Source organism: Hippoglossus stenolepis, chromosome 11 (genome assembly GCF_022539355.2).
Source record: "Hippoglossus stenolepis isolate QCI-W04-F060 chromosome 11, HSTE1.2, whole genome shotgun sequence".
Taxonomy (NCBI): domain Eukaryota; kingdom Metazoa; phylum Chordata; class Actinopteri; order Pleuronectiformes; family Pleuronectidae; genus Hippoglossus; species Hippoglossus stenolepis.
In genome coordinates, this window is record NC_061493.1 from 20585925 (window position 1) to 20610459 (window position 24535).

General features: G+C 41.7%; 1 protein-coding gene across 1 annotated transcript; it reads left to right on the top strand.

Annotated features, from left to right (window-relative positions):
- On the top strand, window positions 1-24535 carry pigk (phosphatidylinositol glycan anchor biosynthesis, class K). Its single transcript, XM_035170754.2, has 11 exons — window positions 1-130; window positions 321-374; window positions 476-567; window positions 1962-2097; window positions 3114-3225; window positions 3413-3509; window positions 4980-5097; window positions 5303-5413; window positions 7639-7814; window positions 12579-12654; window positions 23029-24535. The coding sequence occupies exons 1-11, from the start codon at window positions 71-73 to the stop codon at window positions 23143-23145; spliced, it is 1149 nt and encodes a 382-aa protein (XP_035026645.1). The 5' UTR covers window positions 1-70; the 3' UTR covers window positions 23146-24535.

A 24535-nucleotide genomic window follows, 5' to 3' on the forward strand; every position in this document is an offset into this window, starting at 1 on the left:
CACTCGCTTTGGGCGGAGCCACCGGTTTCCCACTTCCTGGTTGTAGCTCGTCAGCTGCTGCTCAGTGAACATGTTGATGCTACTGACTTTATTCTCCTCGTGTCTGCTCGCGAGCAGCTCGAACATCGAGGTCAGTGTGACAGACTTTAAACCAGACTCTGAACATCTCGCCCTTTATTGTGTTTAACGTTTAAATTCAACCCGAAGAGTCGTTCCCACGTTAGCATGCTAAGCTAGCTTGTCAAACTGCAGCCTGTGTTGTTTGTTGCTGCCAAATTCGATTTGAAATCATCAGTGTGTTTTTCTCTCGTGTTTCTCAGGATAATGTGGGAAACTTCTTCAGCAGCGGTCACACCAACAACTGGGCTGTTCTGGTGAGTAGCTACTGACGCTACATCGCTGCTAATTGACGTGCTAATTGGATTTTTTAACCTCATTATAAATGAACTGCCCTTCCTCCGTGTTTCATCCTCAGGTGTGCACGTCCAGGTTCTGGTTCAATTACCGTCATGTGGCCAATACTCTGTCTGTGTACAGGAGTGTGAAGAGGCTGGGAATCCCTGACAGGTACCTCACCAACACTTCCTTATTTTGAATGGTCATAATCATCATAATAATAATCATAATAATCATAATAGTTCTTTAATTGATACATGGTTGATTTGTAGAATATTGACCAGCCATGGTTTTCTCCACTGACATGTTGGAGGTTGTGAAACATTAGTTTGAACACACACTGCTATTGTCTACTCTGATTTATTCTTTCTGTCTGACTTCTAACTAGTTCTTCTGGTTTTAATTCCTTATCTGACGTAGTTTTTGAAAGTTAGTAAAGCTGAAAGAAGGACATGACTAATCAATTAGATTAAAGTAGCTTATGATGTGCAATTATGATGTGTGTTTTATATTTATATATTTTACATTATTATATACATTATTAAGAGCTCTAAAATGGTCATTGTTATTATTATCGTTGTTATGCAAAAACAGTGAAACAATGACACATTTTCTCTTAAATTAGATTTTATTTTTAAACTTTTGGTTGAACAAGACGTTCAGAGATTTTATGTTTCTGAGAAAAAAATCTTTCTCTATAAAGTCCACAGAAAGTCTGGATCCCAGCAAGCGAGTGAGGGGGTTTATAATGTGTATTCTTCTCTGAGCACAGTCACACACATTGTGAAGTGCAGAACATTTAAATTACGAGCGATAAATGAATCAATAAATGAACAAACATTTCCCTACATCTCCCTCCAGGGCGCTGTGTTGTATTCACCATTTAAGGAAACATGATGATTAAATGACAAATGGATCATATATGACAAACGTACCAGCTCTTCTTGAAGCAGGGACGCTACAGTTAGTGTGTTATGCTGCTGTGCCGCCAGGAAAATTCTGTTAGTCCTTTTTAGGACTTCATCAAAGAGCCAAATATAACTTAAAATAAAGTTTCTCCTGCCGTGGGGTTACTTCATTTCTGGTTTCCACATGTGTCTCCAGCGGCGGTCGTCACTGAACAGATTTACACTGGTGAACTTTATGGGCTCATAATGTACCAAAATTGTTTTTCGATTGGCTTTTCACCTCTGACGAGATTACAGTTGAAATGACAACATTCAGGAGCTTCTCGTGGGAAATATTAGATTTTTTATTACTTTCCAAGCCTATAATGGTCAAATGCCACAGATCTTTCAGTGAAATTCCATTATTCTATAAATTACTGGGGGTTTTTATGTTATGATAAGATGACACATGACCAAGATGCTTCACTATATTATTATTATTTCTGAAAAGTTACAGTCTCACATCAACAGCAGCTGTAGTTCAGGTGGTAGAGGTGTTTGCCCTTTAATCGTGTGGCTCCTTCTGTCCACACATCAAAGTGTCCTTGAGCAAAAACACTGAACCCCTAACTTAGGCTCCACACTGGTTTCCTAACATCCTTGTTTCTTTTCCTCCAGCCACATAGTTCTGATGCTGGCTGATGACATGGCCTGTAACCACAGAAACCCCAAACCTGCCACAGTCTTTAGCCACAAGAACATGGAGCTGAATGTGTATGGGGACGATGTGGAGGTGGATTACAGAGGATACGAGGTTGGTTCTCATCTCACACCGTCTCATTTTATTTAGAGGTGAATGATATTTGAAAGATATTGTGATATATATATAAATATGAGTCAAGATCTCAGTGCGAATAGTTATTTTTGTATTTCATGGTCACTGATAAATACAGGATGATAGTATAAAAATGATATTTTTGCTGGGGTCTCTACCAAGCAAACAAATGTTTCCATACATCTGGAGAATGATGTGTAGTCTGGGGTGTCTCTGTGGCACAATGATAATATATAACTTAAATTGATATGACTTGTGGCATTTTACCTTTATCAAAAAATTGTGCACCCTCTGTGCTTTGAATATTACATTTGGCCATATTTCAATAGTATTCTGATAAATAAAGCATATCTGTGTTTTGATCCTAAACCTAAATATCCTCTTCTTTATAAATGCTTAGTATATAACACAACTAACACAGGTGGACTTTATATCCAGGTGTAGTAAGGTATTGGGTGGGGTATGATCAACTCTTTTTTTTCCAGTGTTTACTCTCTGTCTGTTTACCAGGAAATAATTTGAGATTAATCCTTAAATAGAGGAGCAGCCACATGTTTTGTTTGTAATGGACCCAAGCAGAGTCATGCTGGGTTTCTCCTCTTTATCTGTAGTTTGGTTCTGGTTATTTACTCTGCTCTGTGCTGGTTATTTAAAAATGAATGAACACAGCGTTTGCAATTCCGTGTTTGCTGCCATGAGGTAATCGTTTGTAAGAAAAGCTGATAAAGTTGAAGAGAAAGAAAATAATGAGTAAATGATTTCTCACAGTTTCATTAAAAGATAAGTAGAGCGAACCAAAAATATTTGTTTGGTAACCCTGTAGTGACCCTGATGATGCAGATGAAATGTTTAATCTTTTTTCTAATCTTCTCATTAATACAGTTTAAAGGTTTAATTATATTCACTTTTATTAATTATGTGTTTTGAATTAGAAGATATACATTTTATTATTTATCCCTCAATGAAAATGACTGGAATTTGATATCCTCTTACAGGTAACGGTGGAGAACTTCCTGCGAGTTTTGACTGGGAGGCTTCCACCCAGCACTCCCCGCTCCAAGCGCCTCCTCTCTGACGATCGAAGCAACATCCTCATCTACCTGACAGGTATTTCAAGGACAAATCTACTGTCAGATGCTCCTCTTTCTTTTCCCTTCCTCTGATGTTGTTGTTCTCCAGCAAAGTGCATATGGCTGCCAGTGCTTTTTGTAATGTATCTTGTTATTTTTGCAGTCTATTTTGGTTCATAAAACAGAGGAGAATGAATCATTAATAATGTGCGTTTGTTTATCAGGCCATGGCGGGAATGGTTTTCTGAAGTTCCAGGACTCTGAGGAGATTAGTAACGTGGAACTGGCTGATGCTTTTCAGCAGATGTGGCAGAAACGAAGGTAAACATACTGGAAAGTAACAGAAAGGATAAAAAGGGCTTCACTTCTCATGCAAGTCCATTTAATTTGGTAATTCTGCATGCAACAGAAATTAAAGATGCTCTAAATCTGTGTTTTCAGGTTAAAATGTCCTTGGTGAACGAATGTGTACTGAATGTTTTATAAGCAAGGCTGAATAAGAGCAACTTAACACCAGGCTGTAAAGTGTGTTGCATCTCTAAACTTCCACCATCACTGAGGATTGTGGTTGGATATGATCAAAAGTGTGTGCACACCCATCAGTGATGCCACAGGGGAATTGACTCACTGGCCCTGTTTGGCCTTGACTGTGCATTTTTTTGTTGTAAAATGGCAAAGTGTGTGAAACATGAACAACATGGCTGGAAATGCAGCTGATGAGATGGTGTGAGTGAAGCTCAACAGGGACTCTGCAGGCTGTAAAACACAAACAGTGATCTGAAAGTACCTGAAATGCTCCTGAGAGCTGAGGGCACGTTTTAACCATTTGTAATCAGAAATAGTGATAGTAACCCAAAATAAATGAAATATTTAATGTCTGCCTAAAAACGTAACTTTTAAAGTACATGAAATCATGCAGCTGTAGCCCAAAACTTTAGGCAGTCCATAGCACATGCTTCTAAACATGACCTGTGCCAAATTCTATTCAATAAAGTTAAGAGGAGCAAAGTTAAAGAGGTTTTAATAGAGATATGAACAGACGTAATCTCCTGTTGATACCATTTGAGATTTCTCACAATAAAACTTAATTTATTTTCACTTGTATCTCGCTATAATAAAAAATATATATATTAATAAACCACTGTAAAAGTTCCATATTTATAAAAGCGTTCCTACTGTGTTGATTCTGACTCAATTCCATAGACTCAGCTCTCGATATACCTCAATAACAGGTGAGGGAATTACTGTTCCAGAGCCTCTTCTGAAGGAGAAACCTCATGTTGCTTTTCATTGTGCAGCACAGCAAGAAACTAAAGGAGCTAAAGCCGCTCACTGCCACCAGCGACCGTCTGCACCTCTCAAACCTATCAATAGAGTGTCTGGGTTACATCCAGGCTGCTGGATAAAAGCTTAGTGACGCCAGCCTCGATGCTCATGAGATAATTGCTGGCTTGACTTTGCCACCTCTCCCCACTGTTCCCCAACCACCTCGACTCAGTCAACTGGAATAATAAAAGTCTTGTTGTCGAAAAAAAGGTAAAATGAGTTTGCAGTGAACAGAGGGTGAGAGCGAGGGGCTGAATGGAGCAATTGTTTTTTTTTTTCTTAGTAACCATGGCAACCACAGCGTGAAAGGTGGTCAGAAGGTTGGTGTGTGACACCTGAGTTTATTGGAACAAATGATTGTTATACCAGCTCATCAGGTTTCTTTAAGAATGTGTACGATCCCGTGTGTGTGTGTGTGTGTGTGTGTGTGTGTGTGTGTGTGTGTGTGTGTGTGTGTGTCTCCAGGTACAATGAGCTGCTGTTCATCATTGACACTTGTCAGGGAGCCTCCATGTACGAGAGATTCTACTCCCCAAACCTCATGGCTCTGGCCAGCAGTCAAGTGGGAGAAGACTCCCTGTCGGTGAGTTACCTGAACCCCATGTGAAAACCAGTTGGTTTTATAATGAGCAGTGTGGTTTAGGCTTGAGTTCAGTGTTCATACTCCCCAGTAAGACACAAACTCTGCAAACAAGAATATAATCTAAGAATATGATCTTTATGGGATCTGAGGGATATATTGTCGTATATATTCAACAATATTCTTACATTTTATTTACCCCTTTTAGCATCAGCCAGATTTGGCCATCGGAGTCCATTTGATGGACCGTTACACCTTCTACCTGCTGGAGTTCCTGGAAGACATTCATCCTGCCAGCAAAACCAACATGAATGACCTGGTGAGGCTGAGTGTTATCTATTTAAATAAATAAACAAAAGAAGTAGAAATATCTAAATAACCTTATTATAATATATTTATTTAGAATTTTGGCAGTTTTGCTCCTCCATAGTGTGTGTTTGACTGTGTGAGTGCATGTGAACCCCAGTATCTAATGTTTATTATCATCAGTTAGTCAGTTTGCAGTTTGCTCAGTGGTTAATTCAATTTAAATTTAATTTGTTTAATTTTCTCTTTAAATGCCAGAATCTCTGAGCCATTTGTTTGTTAACCAACAGTCACAAACTAAAATAATTCAAGTTAAATTAATGATACAAAGAAAGAAAAACTAAAGATTTGCATTTTTGCTGAATAAATGATTATAATCGGATCATCAAAGTTTACCATCCTCTTAACTTCATTGAAAATTACAGTTTTGATAACCAAATATTTGATCATTTATTAAGTTAAAAATACCAAAGTTTCACTGGTTCTCCTTTTGTTAATGTGAATTAAACTATTATCACTGGGTTTTGAGCTCACATAACTTTCCTAGAAACTGCTTTGGGCAATTTTTCCCTATTCTCTGACATTTTTCAGATTTAAATGATCCATTCAATACAAATTAAATTATTAATCATGAGAAAATTGTTGCCCTTGAGTTCTTGAGAACAATTATTCATGCTGGATAACACTTTAGTGGCCTCTGGCTTCACTGTGGTACCTGCACCACTCTCTTCATCTGACTTCTGACTGGTATTATGATGTTTTGTGGTACTAAGAGGGGGGGGGGGGCAGATGAAAGTCCCACAGGACTCTACACTTAAAACAGAATGCCTGATGCTGTGTTAAGGTTGTCGGCCGGTGACACACGATGGCAGAGATGTTCAGTGCACTCTGCTCCAGGTCACGGCTCAACCTCCGCGGCACCTCGCTTTTCATCTTTTACACTCCTGCAGAGATCCACCCCCCCCCATCCCCCCGGCCCTGCCTCACCTCCACAGGGGTTAAAATCCAAACACCTCAAATCCTCACTCGGCGACTCAATCCAACTTCAATCAATGTGCACGGACTAAAGCTTATTATTCTTTCTACTTTTCCTGTTTCTGAAGATGCGCACTTTGTTCTTGTTCTATTTTGTGGAGTTGGGGATCAATGATATGGATTTGTCTGACGAGCTCAGCAAGTTTTCTCTTTTCTTTTCTTTCGATCCAGAGTGCTGAGGCTTTCATTTGATGAAACAGAAATTGACCTTCCCTACGAAATCCTTTAGCAACCGTGTGTTTTTTCGAGTGCGTGTGGCTGAGACAATAGAGATAATAATGATTTAATTTCTCTTTTCAAATTAAGAACCCGGTCGGACAACGCGCTGATGAGTCACACGCTTAACAGGGATTAACCCGCTAGTGGTGACACTGCAGGCACCGAAATTTGTGACTGACGATGACGTGCACAAATGTCGCATATTGTGACACCTCCCACTGCAGCGCCAGCGATGGTTTGATGCAGCTGGCCACAGTTTACAGCTGAGTCGTGTGAAAAGGAGGAGACACAAAATATTCACTGCTGTCTGAGTATTAAAAAACTCAGACCCTGTGTAACTAAACTCTATGTAAGAATGTCAATTAATCAACTTTTACTAATTGCTTTTTATTACCAATTTATGAATCTATTTTAACATAACGGAAAAAATTAGACATTCCTCTGTAGACTGATTTCTGTGTAAAGCACTCGGGACGGATTTACTGAGAAAATCCAGAGGATGTGACCTTTACCGAAGTGCTTTGTCTCAAAGTCTCTCCTTCTCACACTGTGCAGCATGAGCTAACATTAGCTTAGAAATGGAGTCTGCTAGAGTCAACAAAAGTCTGATTCCCAGCATAAAGCAAAGCAGCTGATCTTTGGAAACTTTTACTTTGTAGATATACAACATTACTTATCTCACTACCATCATCCTGTTTCTGACGTTAGGATTTTTATTCCACCGGAGCCATTCAGTGCAGTAACACATGTAAAACTAAACTTAGTATTTAACAGTATATTATAAGTTGCTTAATATCTTTAAGCTAAACCTCTCCATAGCTCACATTTCTATATAATTGCATATTATTACAAAAACAAGTATTGTATTTGCATGGATGGCTCTAATGACAATGGAGCTAATAACTATTGCAGGGTTTTGCACCATCTACTGCAATAAGCTGCATGTTCCTAATGACACCATTTGTTATTTATCTGCTTTTCCAGTTCAAGGTGTGTCCCAAGAGCCACTGTGTGTCCACTCCAGGCCACCGTACCGACCTGTTCCTGAGGGACCCGGGAAGCGTCCTCGTCACAGATTTCTTCGGTAGCGTGCGCAAAGTGGAGATCACCATGGAAACCATCAACCTGACCAGTCCCATCAAGCAAACAGAGGAGAAGAAGTGAGTTGAATGAACTTAGTTAAGATATCATCATCATTAGAATGTTCTCACTCAAGCTTCCTAAAACTTTAAGGTAGACTGGTACTGGTACTACGGTGAATTCAGGGAAAACCAGGATGTAAAATCCTTAATTGAGGTCATCCTCCCTTTTAATTGAAGTGTCCACACCTGCTTTATGTTTACTTCCTGTCTTACTTTGCTTCGATATCTGTTTACAACATCTCATTACTAGTGCTATTGATTTTTCCTACTAATGATGTGTTGTGTGGCATTTCTTCCCATAGAGTAAAACACGCTGTGCATGTTGCTATGGCTACTTAGTAGGTAACATTATTGTTTGATGTAATAATACAGCTAAGAACTACAATCTGTACCAGCGTGTGAAGCTTTATTTTACAGTCTGTAATTCAGTCCGTGCCCCTGAGGGAGCTGCAGTGTTTCTGATTCAGTGTCTCTGGCGCCGCCTTGTGGCAAACAGGACGACATGCATCCCAATCCATTTTACTGCATTTTTATTTGCATCTTTTGTGTAATGAATGGACTCGACCACTAGATGGTGGTAGCATTACACTTTTACCCTCCTCAGCACATCGTCTGTGCATGGGGAGGGACTGACTGCTTTCACAGAAAAATACACTCATCCCATAGTAACAACAGGAGCTTGAGGAAACACAAAGCTGATTCACTGACTGCACACATTCCTTCACATGTTGACTCATTAAACACAAAAATCAAACTTCTGTTTTCTATGGAAAGATATGGTTGAGTAACTGTGTCCCTGAGCAGAGAATGAACCCCCCCTGAGTGTTGTGTAGCCTGAGCCTCTGTGTTGTTAGTTTGGTGTCCGGTCCAGTGTTTCCTTCACGTTTGAGTCCCTCCGTGGATTTATAGTGAAATGACTCCATCTCCATTTGGCCGTGGTGTAAACATGACACCCTGATGGACACTTTCTGTTTCCCTTTTCAGTGCTGTGACATCTTTCAGACACGTACAAACACTGTAAACACACATGTCACCTGCTCACCACCATAAATGCTGCGGCTACACCTTTTTCTACACAGCCTATAGTGTGCACACAGCATGATTTGGCTGTGTTAATAATGCTGGCCATGCTAACTAGTTGCTATTGCCATAATGCAGGCTGTGTGTAAAGAATAGATTGAAGTGCTCTATAAACAGATGTGGTAGAAATTAAAACTTTATTCATGATTACCCTCCCTTCACTCTTGTTAATTTCATTAAGATGGGCTTTAATTGAACCACTGGGAGGTATTATAGTCAAAGAATCTAATGTGCTCGGTTGCTAATTAGTAATTAGAGGCAATTGCCATACCGATTTTAGTCACTGGCTGTTTTGGCCTCGGGCTAGTTAGTCATTGCACACAACTTCCCCTATTACTTTATTATTGATTAGGGCCAACACATTGGGTTTGCTGATTCCCCAAGCAACACAGAAACACAGCACTCGACTTATCGAGTTGCTTGTTGCCCCGTTTCGGTCCTAGAGAGAGACGTTCTATCTCTAATTCTGATGCAAGAGACCAGCAATCCCCTGATTCATTTGATGTTTAATGGAGCTAAGTTTAGTGATGGTGCAAAGCAGGAGTCGGATCTCTCTACTTTTAAGAATGATTTCAAAAACCCAAGCTGTTTTGAAAGTTCAAACATATTAGAGAGACTAACGACACATTCCATCATATCACGCGTCACATTAGTGTTTCTTAAGCCTCATTCAGACAGAATTAATATTACACAGAATTATTTGCCCTGCTTTTCATAGGTTCGGTCAAATTTTAAACCATGGGCAAAATGTAAGAATATTTTGCAGGAGAAACACGACCTTCAACATCACCTCTCTCCTCTTAAAGTTGTCAAGAAGGTAAAACAAGGTTCTTTTCTCTGAAATTCAACAATAGAAGATTTTGCTTTATGCAAAAAAATACTTCTTCTCCTGGACTTAAAATATAGGAAAGACCAGAAAATGTGCCAATAAACAGAAAGTAATAGGGGCTGGAATTATTATTGGAATTTGGGGGGAAATCATAGGAGCAATTGAGCAATTAGTCAATTGATCCATTGATATGTTGACAAAAAATTAACTGGTAACTTTTGATGAATAATATTGAATCTATCCAGTTTTCTGCTTTTTAAATGTGAGGATTTGTTGCTTGTGTTATTTATTAGTTACCTGAAAATGTTTTAGTTTCAGACTCATGGTCGGACAAATCAATTTAAAGACTTAGTTCTGCTAAACCTTTTACCAACACATCTGGATCTTCTCAGAAATCACTAAGATGCAGCAGAAACAGGATCTTTATGAGACCTCTGCGCAGATGCACTCGTAAAAATTAAATTACAGCATTTCATATGACCTGAAAGTGGGTTGTGGCAGAGAACAGATCACAGATGTCCTCTGAAACAAGCTGTTATTACATATATTGCTGCTATAATCCACCTAACAAGACTTCCTGCTTGAGGAGACTGTTGTTTGGGAAGATGGGCACGATGTGTGTCTCTTTATTCTCTGGTCTTCTTTTGTCTTTTGTTTCTATTCCTCTGTTTTCTATCTTCTCCTCTCACCCATTTCTAAACAGACGTTTTTTAACGAAAAGTCTTTTCCATTAAGTGGATGGCACTTGATGGAGAGGACATTTTAATGGACCCCCTCAATCCTCTTCATTATACATAGGCTTAACGGTTTAGTGACGTTGTGCAGTTACATACTTGCAGCAGTAGGTGGTTGTTGACAAAAACACGTTTACCTGCGGGTCCCACGACTCCCAGGACAATTCTAAGAACCAAATTAAAGCTGAGTTCATATCCTGTTGAGTTGTGAAGTAATCATAATCTAATTTGTGACCCGCAGCGCAGGATAGAGTCTACAGAAAGTACTCTGGCCATTAGTAGGGCAGATGTCAAAAGGAAATTTGTTTGACATAAAGATGGCAGCTGGAGACAGCAGTGCTCGAGAGGAGGGAGAGGAGGGGGGGGCAGTCGTATCCATTAGAATCAGCTAAGTGGACCGAAATCCTCTCCAAAAATCTCTTCTGAAAAATAAAGTGGAAAGTGGTTGGAATTGAATTAGAGCTCATCGCTTGTGCTAAGTGAAAGGGTGGGTGGTCGGGTTGGGGGGGGCAGTGGTGAGACGTGGGTGCCCTCACTGGGAGCTCGGAGCACATGAAGGGCTCAGCAGGAGATCAGCTCCCTGCCTGCCAGCTTGGCCTCTTTTCTTCAGTCGTGGTTCTGTCTGTCAGAGCAGCTTCGTCCCCACCACCAATGTTCAGAAGAGAGAAAATGCAGTTGAATAGAAAGGGGGGGGAGAAAAGACGGGACTATAAAGGAGGAAGAGGCTAAAACGCCATGAGAGAAAAGTGTTGAGAGAAAAGTTACCGAAAAACATGAAAGAAACTAAGAAGAAAAGGTTGCTTCACCTAACAAGTGGTTGGGGGGGGAGCCTCGGTGCATCTCTGGGGGACGTGGTCCACTTTGTCGGCAGCTGTCTGACCTGAACTTTGATTATCAAAAAAAAAAACGCCTCCACTCGACTGTGACCTTTAGCCGAGAATCTTCTTCTGAATTCTGTATCAGACAGGGATGTTGTTCAAGAAAACACCAAGATATACATGGAAACACACGAGATGCCCGCGGCGATCGTGGCAAGGTGGTGGATCCGAACAGTTTACCAGGTTCTAGAAGAGTTCCCACAGGGGTTTTGTTGTTGTTGAAACACTGTTGGACAAAGCCCAACACAAAACATGCTCTTTGTTTTCGTTATTTTTAAAAAGGTTTTTGTTTTAGGTTGATAAAAATCTGTTGAGCATGTCAAGCTTACTTCCTGTCAACAAACTAAAATACTAACAGGACGAGTGACAAGTTTGAAGTCAAAGGCTTTTTTGGGATCTTCCATTAAGTGCAGACACCGTCCTCCATTAAATTACTCTCCTTATTTCTTTGTGCTGTTACCTTCTGCTTGGACAAAACGTTCTACTTTTATTGATTCAGGTGTTAAGTGCCACGCGGTAAATGCCAAAGTTGTAAAGCTTCACATTCAAAGGTTTCATAAACTTGCTAAGAGCAACCAAGAGAAGCACAATGAGAGCAGTGGTGTGTGACGCTGTGGAGAGTTGACGTTTGCTGTGTCGCATCAGCAGCAAACGTATCAGACGTTGTTTACCCGCTCAAGAAATTGAACGTCAGCCCTGTATGAGTATTGAAGTTGACTCTAAAGCTCTTTCTGAGTTGCAGTGATTGCTGCATTGATGTTCACTCCGGTTCTTAGAGAAACTAAGCAGAGTTGAGGGCAGCGTTGGTAGAACACGAGGTCTGGGAGTTTGGAGTTCTCATAACGCCTCAAATAGTTCAAATAAAAAGGTAGTCAGTGGGTTGCATGGGGAAAAAAATGACTGTAGGTGGTGTATAACTTTAAAACAGTTTTCTTTCACATCACTTGTGGCCTTTAGAGTCGTGTAGTGACGCTCGGGATTATTTTTCATTCATTAAGAGGAAGAAATGGGTTCATTTGCATCGATTTACGCTGCGTGTCATTGACCAGGCTGTGAAATGATCTGTCAATCACACACACGTCCTCTACACACACTCTGCCAACCGAGACACTGGAGTCTGTTCCTCCTCCTGACAGCTTTTCTTCATCACTGAGTAATGGTGTCTCTCATAACAAAAGCCTAATGTTTCAAAGAGCCCTTCACTTACTTCAGATTAATGGTAAAAACCGGCTGTTTTGTGTGTCTGTGTTTTGTCTTCCAGTGCTGCGTACGGAGAGCTGCAGAAGGAGACGTACTCGTACTCGGACCAGCTTCCGGTGTCTGAGATCATCCATCAGGTGAGAGAACCATGAAATTAATAGGGGTCACTTGAGGACACTCAAAACCACGGTAACAGACCCATGTTGATATCAGCCAGACAATTTTGATTCATTGTAGAACATCAGCCTTTGTTGTTGGTCATTTTTTATGTCCTGTGCAGGCAGCCACATTAAGCCTCCAGTGTTTTGCAGGGTATTTCGTGTGTGTGTGTGTGTGTGTGTGTGTGTGTGTGTGTGTGTGTGTGTGTGTGTGTGTGTGTGTGTGTGTGTGTGTGTGTGTGTGTGTGTGTGTGTGTGTGTGTGTGTGTGTGTGTGTGTGTGTGTGTGTGTGTGTGTGTGTGTGTGTGTGTGTGATAACTCGATTCATTCATGGATGGATTTCCCCAAACTTGGTGGGAATATTACTTCGGAGAGTATCTCCAGATATTCACTTTCCTAGACGATCGTTCAAAGGGCACGGCTGAGGGCAACAAAAATATGATCCGGAAAATACATTTGACAAGATATTACGGACGATCTAAAACTTCTATTGATCAGGAAAATGATTCTTCATCATCTGACATCATGAAGAAGCTATAAAGGAAATTTGGTTTTGCCAAGGATTCTGTTTTCACCCCTGCAGGTTGGTTTGTTAGTCAGCAAAATTACACAGAAACTATAGGATAGATCAGCACGAAACGTGGTGGAAGGATGCAGTTTGGGTCAGTGAAGAAACCATTCAATTTTGGTGCAGATCCTGAAATATTTGTTATCATTTTGTTTAACGTTGTGAGATAGGGCATTGGATATTTTCCCTGTTTTCTCAGATATTAATTCATGGAAAGTCAGGCACATTTAGGGGACTGATAATCTATAAGTGTGTGGAACCTTAAGATTGAAAAAATGAATTGATCATATGGTAGGAATGACATCGAGAGGATATTATTTACAAAGACTCTGCATAGCCCCTCTGATGCTTTTCATCTTATTTGAAATGTGTCCATGCTCACCCTTAACATTGGACACGGCACAAAGTTATGTGCAACATCCACCAACAGATGTCTTTGTGCCGTTTCCATGGTGACGGCTCTAAGTGTGAAATGCAAGTGCCTCCTGGTCCCGGTGTGGAGGGGCCACTGTGAAATCCAGCAGAATGGATAGGCAGTATTGTGGCGAGCAATTGTGCATTCACCTCATTCTCAAATGGATTGTGGCTTTCAGTCGGCCGACCTTCACAATTGAACACCTATTCCTTCTCATTCCTCCTATACAGCATGTGCTCCGCATTCAGAGCAGCTGGTCCCGGATCCTGTATCGTTCTTGTAAGATTTCCTATTATGAGCCCATTAAAAATACTATTTTCTATACTCCCACTTCAACCTGAGCCTCAGAAAAGTAACAAAGTCACATTTATCTTTGCCACAGGCAAGAGCTGACATTATTCCTATTTACATCTGGGGTTCAGCTGCCTCTGAGAAATCCATACTCAAAACTGCAGAGAGTGGACACATCGATATGAACCACACTGCATTTTCCAATATCCCTGCAATAACTGCCACGTTTTGGGAAGCTGATGGAAACCGATTGTTGCTGGATCTTATCCAGTGAGGCTCCTCGCTGCAGCCACCATGGTGGACTTGATGGGTTCCCTTCCCCAGTGATGCCAAATAGATGTGATAACGTTGCTCCATCTCAGCTGGATGTTAAAATGAGCAACTGTTCGCTGATATATTCACTGAATCATCTTTATAGAGGATGATACAATTTCAGCAGTTATTGAACATGCAGGTTTAATTACTTTGCTGTTGTAGGAATTTAAATGTTTTACTGTTGCACACCAGTTAAGCCACATTCTTAAATACATTGCCATTCACTGAAACCAGGCTCTGAAGCAGATTAAAACATTAAAGTAAAAAGCATTTGTCATTTTAACATAGACTTTTATGTAAGTGATTGCATTTGCCTTGATAACTGGAAAAGGCACAAAAAAAACAATCTCAAGAAAATACTTTCAGTTCAGTTGATTCTTTTTGGTAATTTATCTTTTTAAAACACGATGATCATTAAGGAAAAATTACCTCTGAACAAGCAACTGAAACACATCTATCGTAATACATTTCACCTTCCTGATAAAATCCTGATGCATTTCATTGGTCACGTGTTTTTAAAACAGCAACATGTGTTCGCCTCATGCGGCTCTAAAGGTAGAGGAATGCAGACACCACACAGTCAGTTTTCGTCCAAATTAAAAGCTAAATTTGTACAATCTTGTCAATTTCCTAACACACAAAAACAAGCGTTATACATACAGTAAATCAGTCCTAACCAAACTCTATGCTCTAATCTAAACCTCGTGGGATGTCAACTTCAGAGCCTCGTAGGAATTATAATTTCAAATCAAAAGTGTGCAGACTATTTAATGTGATATTTTTTGCTGTGTTGAAGTGTGACAGTTTGTCTCACTCGCTGAAACCGACGCCAAGTAATTTCTGTAGCTGAACTAATGCAAAGTGTCAAATCTAGCTTTTTTCGATTTTTAAAGCCAAAGCAAACGGGATCAAACAGCTGCTTTGTGGGATTTCCAGAACAATAGACAACAGCTCCCGGGGAGACATGAGGTAAAGTGAAACCGTGGCTGTTTGTGATTAGTAATCAGACACTGAGGCATCAAATGCAACTGCAAAGAAAAGAGTCAGTAATTCGTTGAGTTCAAATCTGTTTGAACTGCTCCTGCTTCACATTGTGGTGAGTGCTGTAGACTCCCATCTGCTGAATGTTTGATTTTGAATTGATATTTGTCTCCTTTTGTCTTTGGAAACAAAACCATTCTTGTGTTTAAAAAGCTACGGTCGGATCCATTCGAACTGAGTAAGCGGTAAAAATGAGTAAAAACAAAAAAAAGGAAGACTAATCATTTGGGCCCCATTTGTGGACACATCACCGGCTGATATCGACTTCAGTGTGAAGAAAAGAGTCTCGGTCATTTTGCCGAGAGAAAATGAAGCTGACCACGGTCCGCGCTGCTGTCAGATGCTTATTGAGTAATCGTGAGGGGGAAACAGGAGGGGTCCCCACACCCAGCGGCACTCTGGGAAATTAGCCTCGGCCTGCCTCAAATATGGAGCAAAACACGGGCCAATTTCAGATCTTTGCCCGTTGCTCACATGAGAGCGTCCCATAAATATATCTTCAATATGTAGCAATCACACTATTGAAAGCTCCAGCACTCGCTCTCACAAACACCATTAAGCCTCGGCTGTCGGCTACTTGGCTTCATATCTTGGCTCGGTCTTCTGTCCCCCTCCCTGTCTGTCTGCTCATCTTTTATACATCTTTTCTCCCTTTCTTGTCTTTCTGGTGTTTCTCTCCCTCTTTTTAAATGCACACACACGTACAACACACAAACACACTGGTCAACCCGACGACCCCAGCCAGAGATTTCGATTATCGGCTAGCACTCCTGCTGGGCTGAAGATGGGAGTCCTGATAGACCGAGTCGTCTCGCCCCCTCATCATCGTCCATCTGCACTGCAGCAGAATGACCAATGTCCATCAAGTCTATTGACAGCTCTCCTGCTTTTGATTAGCTGTCATATTGTACTCGGTGCTCTCTGAGACGTCTTTGTCTTCATGCCGCTGTAGCAGAGCCCCCTTTCTTCTGTTGTGACTGATCTGACACACTCGTCTGAAGAACTGGATTTGTATCTCATAAGATTTAAAGTCTAAAATATCCAAGTCCCAAGTGGTGTGATTTCAGCCGTGCCACTGACGAAAAAACAAATCTTTTCACTGTCTAAGGAATCAATTTTCTCCATTTGCTGGGAGTCCGGGCGACACCTTGTAAATAGAGAAGTCATCAGAGTGACTGACAGTGGGTATATATTGCTGTGCTGTATGGCCTGTGTACAAACTCCCCCTCATTGTGTACGTGTGTGTGTCTGTTTGTGTGTGTGTGAGGAGTTGATTAATGCCCTGTCACCGTTAGCGGTTGTCTTGCCAGTGGTGACAGGGTGAGTTCCCTCTTCTGACACGTCTCTTCTCAGCCTCACACATCTCATCACGTTGCTTAATCACAATATGTTCAGTTATGGAAATATTGCTCTCTCGCTCTCCCTCTCTCCCTCTCTCCATCTTTGTGTATTCTTTCTTTACCCTCCCTCGCTGCTGTGAGTCCTGGTCTGTGGCGTCAAATTATTATTTGTTCTTTCGCCGGCTTGACGCCAAACCGTGTGGCTCCAGAGAATCAAAGAATGGAAACAGTGAAAATTAATGCTTTGCCCTTCTCCCCCTCCGCTGCTAAAAACCCCCCCTTGCTGACTTTTGCTCAAAAGTAATTGTTGGAATTGTGTGGATCACAGGACAAACCCACCCTGAGCAGCCGCCCTCTGTTTTATCAAATAGCAATTAGCTTTGCCGCACAATGATTACAAATAATATCCTCTGGAAAAGCAAAAACTTTCCTCATGAGAGAATAATGCACCCACTGCTTTGACTGTCCCTGCACTCGCTGGGGGCTTGAATGTGAATTCAATACAGTCAAGTGTCTTGGCAACATACAACGGCTGCTCCTCTGTCATCGGCCTCTGCACAACATCAATTTGCTGCAGTTGTGACCTTGGAGTATCAGTGTTTGGCGTTTCAGACCTCCCTCAACGGCCATTAGCGTCCTGCAGGGCCATGTTAATTAGCTCCAATCAATTAGATGGGTAGCTGTTAATCGATTTACCGGTGAATTGAATACGCAACACAGAGCGTGTGGACTGGAGGCAGGCTGCCTGAGTGAGGGTGTCTGTCCCTGGCATGTGAATGCTGCCTCTTCCCTGCTCCCCTCGTCCAGCTGTTTCTTCCAGCTCCATCATTTCTGTGCTGAATGTTTTTCTGCCTCTTTCAAGTCTGTTTTTCATCGTCCCTCTTTTCAAAAACTCCTCCTTCAGTGTGTTGAAGCCAATAAATCAAACTTTATATTTAAAGTCGTAAACGATGTGGTGATAAGTTGTGGACCAGATTTCAACAATTATGATTTTAATCTCTTGTCATTAATTAAACATTTCAAACATGTGCATGCTCCAGCTCCTTAAATGTGAGTTATCTGTTTATCTGTATTTTAGATAAACGTAGTTTTAGTTCTTTTGGGTTTGTTACAGTTGTTGCCTTTTTATTAGAGAAACTTCACATGGTATATTTCACACTACAGTCAGCCGGGCCAATAATGGCTTATTGGAGACGTGTGGCTCTTGGTAAACCAGCCTTAGGCTATTTCAATCAAATGATTCTCCAAGTGCATCTTTACTACTCTAATATTCAACAAAAAATATATCATAGTGGAGATAACCATTAGCTATTTATTAAAATTGAATTACTGTTTGGACGTTGTGGTGTACCACATGCCACAAGTACTGTTTATTAAGTGCTGTCAGTTATATTAACTCTACAAAATCTAAGTAACTGTGTATTAACATGTGAAAAAAAGGCTTATTTTAATGTCTGTTTTTACTACTTTTCAGTTTATAAATCTACAGAACATGGAATTTGCCCACGGTGCCTAAACCTTTGGACACAACCGTATCCCCCTGCTTCTCTTCTAAACTTCCTCTTCCTCTCCTCCCTCTTGACTTTTGCTCCTCTCTCTGCCAGCTGTGCTGACGTGGCCTCCTGTCACAGTCCATCCATCTCCCTCTGCTCCTCTTTACCCAAGGGACACACACACACACACACACACAGACACACACACAGACAGAGACACACACACAGACAGAGACACACACACAGACACGGTCCCAGTCACGCACACCTCTGCCTACCATTGTCACAGAGGTCAACTGCCCCTGATGGCTTCTCGTAGCCTCTTGTGAACATCCTCTCCGGGGCTCTGCCTCGTCCTCCAAGTGTTTCACCCTCTGCTCTTCTCCTTTCATCTTCCTGCCGGCCCATGTGTCATCGTGGTTTTTAGCGGAAAGTGTCTCAACTGTCCAGATTGTATTGCTTTTTGTATGTCACACTGATCTGAGGCGTGTAGGGAGCTGCAGCAGCAGAGGAACACGCACGGTGAATTTATAATTCGGACCAGATTCGTGTGCTGATGTCAGTGTTCCGTGTGATGGCTGTTTCAACTGTCAGATCGGTATTCATGAGATTATGTCAGCATCTCCATGGGACAGATCACTGTTGTCACAGCGCGGCGTCCGTTTGACCGGAAAACATGGAGCATGACAACTCAAGCATGCTGGCAAATTTAATTTGGGATTTGGGGGCGAAACCTCTGTTTCAAAAAAACAAAACAAGAGCAGATCAGGTCAAAATTGACTAAGTGTTTGAAACCGTGAGGGGATTCTTCTTGTTCTGTCAGCAGAAATACATCAAGAGCACAAAAGACCACCTGCAAACACTGTTGTTCTGTGTGAACCTGACAACGTTGTGGGGCAGAAATCATTTTAAAACAGGATAGAAATCTGTCCGACACAAAGATGGAGCAGCGGCTTTCTGAGTTCATCCTGTTTACGCTTTAATTATTTGATTCAAGTCACATCTGCATAAGTATAAAGATAAATTTTAACCCAAAACAGTTTATAGTTTCAACCTTTTTTTTTTAGCTTGTGCTCAATGAAATTAGATTAAAGCTTTTCGTCAAACCAAACTTAATTATTTCTCCCCTCGTAGAAATTTAATTTCAATTATGTTTTGTGCCTAAAAGTTTCAAGAATTAAAGTAGGAAAAAAAAGCAACAAAAAAACCCATAATAAATAACCAAAACAATATTTTTATAACAATTGCCTTTTCCACTTCTTCATTGTGTGACCCTCAGATTTCTCTTAGGACACAGTACGAGTTTAAGGGCCTTAAATAAATTCAAAAACATTGCACAGCACAATTCATATATTCATCCTCACGAATGAGTTCTGCTGGAAAGTTGGTGTCTGAGGTTAAACGCTGTCGAGATCATTTGAAATTTGTCAATAATTTGTTTGTCAAAATTAGGCCAAAGCTCAGCGCTGATGTTCTTCAGCTTCTTGAGCCAATCTGCCCGCGGACGAGAAACTTGATACAGACACAAATAATTTTATGGAAATTGAATTGATTTTCCAAATGTTCGCTTTTTAAAAAACTGGTGTGATTAACCTCAGTTGATTGTGAATAACAACGAGCGAAGGTTTTATCCTAACGTTTGTCAATGGACAGTTTTTTTTAAGTCTTGGCAACAAACTGTGAAAAAGGCGAAAGGGTCAGAAAACTTCCTGAACTTCCCGGAGCTCTGGGCCGGCGTCGGCTGCAAAGGCCGCTCCCTTTCTGCTTTAGCATTCCGGACGGCAGCGGAGCTTTATTGATTTGACGTAGAGCTCGACGTAAACCAATTTTACTTTTCTGTCCTCGGTCTTTCTACATTAGAAAATTGGCAGAGAAGTTGAGTAACCTGGAGTTTAGATTGAAAAGACGGCGCCCTCCACACAGAGGTCACCCCGAGCACACAGCTAACACGCGGCTCCTGAAATTAACTTTTTGCCTCAGTTACCAACAGCTGTTGAAATAATGAGAAATTACAATAAGTTTAACACCGGCCAGAGCGATTAATATTCATTATCCTAAGGGACATGTAATCGCGCCTGGTCTAAATGCGATTTCATGAATGGGTGCAGTGGGTTATTTTAAGACTCTGTACAGTGGGTCGAGTTCATCATCATCATCCCCCCCCCCTCTCTGCACGAGCCGAGTCAGTGAAAACACTGAGACGGAGCCTTGATGGACATTGATTTGATTGGGTAAAAGGACAAAGACGAGACAGTGAATAGAACTGTGGTGGCACAGTCTCAGCCAGTGGAGATTTTAACTGCATAGACACATATTACTGTGACATTCAGTACTCGGTGGGTTTTAACTTCAGACACTGTACAGTATGTGTGGGTCTCCTTTTAAATATATATATATATATATATATATATATATATATATATTCAGCAGTTGTCCCCCTCTGAAAAGAGAAATCCTGCAACATATTTGACGTCCGGTCTTACACATCAAATTATTTATAAATTGAAAGGCAGATAATAAATAAATTAGATACTAAGGCAATTAAAGCATTTCAACACTGAAATGCCACAAGGCATTTGGATTAAATTAAATATTTCTCTCCCTGCACTGCAGTGAGATCACTGTAAGGTACATACACGGGTTGTTTTATGGTTTCTTGTACCAAACCGTGTCTGTTGATGTTTTTATAACAGAACTAAACTGTGCAGATTAAGGTTTAAGAGTTTAAGTTGTGTTTTGGAAAACTCTAAGCTCCGTAACTTAAACCCAACGCGGTGCAGTGCCAAGTCGGATGCAAGTGTCTTTGCTTGTTGTCATTTTCCCATCCACCGCCCATGAAGTTCACTAAGTGCACTTGTGGCCATCGGAGCATCCTTGGGTGTGAGGTCTTGTAATGAAGTGTGTGTGTGTGTGTGTGTGTGTGTGTGTGTGTGTGTGTGTGTGTGTGTGTGTGTGTGTGTGTGTGTGTGTGTGTGTGTGTGTGTGTGTGTGTGTGTGTGTGTGTGTGTGTGTGTGTGTGTGTGTGTGTGATCAAGCGCTCTGTTGGCGTGTTGCCATCTTAAGTTGGTGGGAAGCGATCACATGATCGACTCACAAAAGGTCGTGTTTCACTGTTATTTTAACGGCCCATCACCAAGACAGTAACCTGTGTCTACAAAGGGGAATGATGAATGAAATCTGATGGATATTTGACCAGTGGCGGCAACACACATTCATAACAGACCAGTCAGCAGTTTGCCGAAGTGCAAGCGAGCACACCGGGCTTCTCAAGGTAATGTGAGATGGCGTTTTTATATCTTTTATCCGCCCTCATGCAGGATGATTAATTGGAAGACTAAGAACCATGTGCCCGGTGCACTGACCTTTTTCTTCTGCTGTTAAACTTGCAAAAATGGATTTGGACATCTCCTAAATGCACTCGCTCCGTGCACCATGTGCTGCGGTTGTTAAAATCCTGCCCTGAAAACTGGCCCAGAGATGCAGAGCAAACATCCCTGACCTCTGATTTTACAGTTTATAATATTAGTTGTTATAAGCTGTATGTCTGCCCACATAATAAAGATAGTAATTGAATAGTTTTTGGGGACGTTTTTACATTGTGATGAAGGTTTTTCTGTGTCTGGAGGAAAAGCAACATGTTTTTCAATAAGAACTTTCATCTAATTTGTGAGTTACTGCACCTGAAAAGTTATGTCCAAGATAAAATTATGATTCTTATACAAGAAATTTCAAAGATGACAACAAATATGACCAGATATTAGACAGCAGCTTGACAGTTTTCAACACATGCTGCTACTCACACATTCATACAGTCAGTAGGTTGTTCAGTTCTCCACCAACTCCTATAGGGACAAAGTTTTAGAGACATTGGCTCCAGAGGGTTTCTGCAGTTTGGTGATTCTTCATCATACTTTCAGTTTCTCAATTACGGATTAGTGATAAATAATTACCACAGATTGTAGAGAATACACTACTGCAGGTATTGTATTGTGTCTTTTGTGTCCGTTGTAAGACTTTACACCAGTGTCTAAACCTCCAGGGCTTCTCAGTCAGGCTCCAGCTCCTACTGGTGTGTGTGTGTGTCTGTTTGTGTGTGTGAGAGCTTCTCAAGCCGATATGTGTGTACTCGAGAAGGAGCAGATACACACTAGCTGAGCCAAGCCGGAGCGAGACGGATCACTCGAACATTTGTGTAGCAGCTTCACTGTACAACACGTCTTCCTCCCATTGTGCGTACAGTTTGTGACTCAGGCAGATTTGGAGCGTGGGCTCTGTTGTTCATCCTCTTTGCCAAGTCTCGGGGTTTTGGCTTTAGGGGATGCCTTTTCTGTCTGGTGATTTCCCGACTGGATAATGACAGCTTGTATATTGAGGGATAACAGAAAATCTCTTAAGTGCGTCCTCACCACCCGTCGGTGGCTTTGTCACCAGCCGAGGAGTTAGGGAGATTTTTTTTTTAGAGGTTAAATCTCATCTCCCTGCAGAATATTGCCGCTGCATTAGCATATAAATGTGCTCCTTGTGAGATGCATGTTTAATACGGGCGAGATTTAAAAGTATAATCATACACAAAGTGATGATGTGGCGGTGAATGGGACAAACACCAGACAGGAGTGTGCCCCCCTCTGCTTTTTGTGCGAACCTTTGTGTTTGTATGTGTGCGACAACAGACAGTGTACATAACGTGTTTGTAGAGATAAAGTGTGTGTGTGTGTGTGTGCGATTCTGCGGCTGCTGCCTGTTTGAATGACAGAGCAATCAGCGGTGGCCTCAACAGGAGAAAACACACACTATTACTAACTGCATCTCTCCCCCCCCCGCCCACCTTTCCTTCCACCCCCACCCCCACCCTCACCTTACCTTACCTCACCCCCCACCGCCTCCCCTCAGAAACCGAAGCAGAAAGACTGGCATCCTCCTGACGGCTTCATCCTGGGCCTGTGGACTCTAATCCTCCTGGTGTTCTTCAAGACGTACGGGATGAAACACCTCAAACACATCTTCTGAGGCCTTCGGGGGCGTGTTCTCTGCGGGGGACCTGAAAGCGAGGAGGTGCAGACCAGGAGCTTTCACTGGAGGGATGTCGAAGGGAAGGAGCGGTTTGTCACGGGCTTGTTTATCCCTGAAAAATGGAAAGAAGATGTAGTGGCACCACAACTGAACGATGCTACTGGTGCCTTTTTTAATTTATTTCTTTGGGATGATTGCTCACTACTGATGTAAATATATAAAGGTAGTCATTTTTTTTATATTATTTCAGCTGTGAGGAGGAAGAAGAGACAAAATAATTAAAAAGTGGGGCATGAGATATGGAAAGCCCCGGCTGAGCGCGGGCACACCAGTGGCGTTGCTGCTGTTTTTTAAACTGCTTTTACTGGGTCTTTTTTCCAAAAGGACTTCAATTTATTTATTTTTTTGTTAAGCCGTTCCATAATTGCATTGATTTGGTTATAAATGCACTGAATTGAGTCTGCAGATAAGAATTTAATTTATTTGCAAGAGTGCGCTGCTCTGCATACACCAGCAGCAGGAGTGGTGGCGGCGGCGGCGGCCCTTTTTGTTTAAGTGCTACTCAGAACGACTGCACGGCCAGAAAAGGAGAACGTGGGACGAGGGCGGGCTGATTGGCTGTGAGTGGGCTGTGGAGAGATTACTCTTTAATGTCTCCCCTGTCCATATACATTACACCCCTTGACCGTCATATCACGCTCGTGAAGGATAACAATCGCACATAATCCCATCTCACATGATGGACCCGTCCACTTTCCCATTCACCAAATTGCCCTCCCTGTGGAAACATCCATTAGCTCCCCCAGCCTTGCACTCGGCTGATTGTATTCTGGGTAATGGACAGCTATTTCCCCGGCCATTCTGCGCCTCGCACTACGGCGGCGAGAAGTGAGTGATAACCCGGTAAGCCGCCGGCCGTCCCAAATGAATCTCCTCCGTGCCTGGACGTGTTTTGCTCCTTTTTTATTTATTTTTTCTCGGGCCTTTCTCTCCACGTGTAACCACTGCATCAGACTCATTGTTGAGGAGAGTGACTGATTCTCACAGCACAGGGATTGAATCGGTGAGGGGGGGGGTTTGCTCCTCGGCGCAGGGGACCCTCCCATCGGATGTCCGCTGTCACTCTCCCTCGCGGCTAAAGTGGAAAATAGATGGAGCTGGAAATGAGAGCGTACGTATGGAAGCTGCAGCTGCTGCGTCAGCCGCCATGTTCCTTCTCCTCTACATTTATTTGTGGAACACTAACTGTTTCTTGTTTTCCCTCCTTGTCTCTTGTTTTCTATCACCTCCTCTCTCCTGCTCTGCTTTCAGAGACGTGCATGTTCATTTCCACAATTAGGATTTTTAATGCTCTGATTAAAGGTGAAACATGGAATCAAAGAAATGA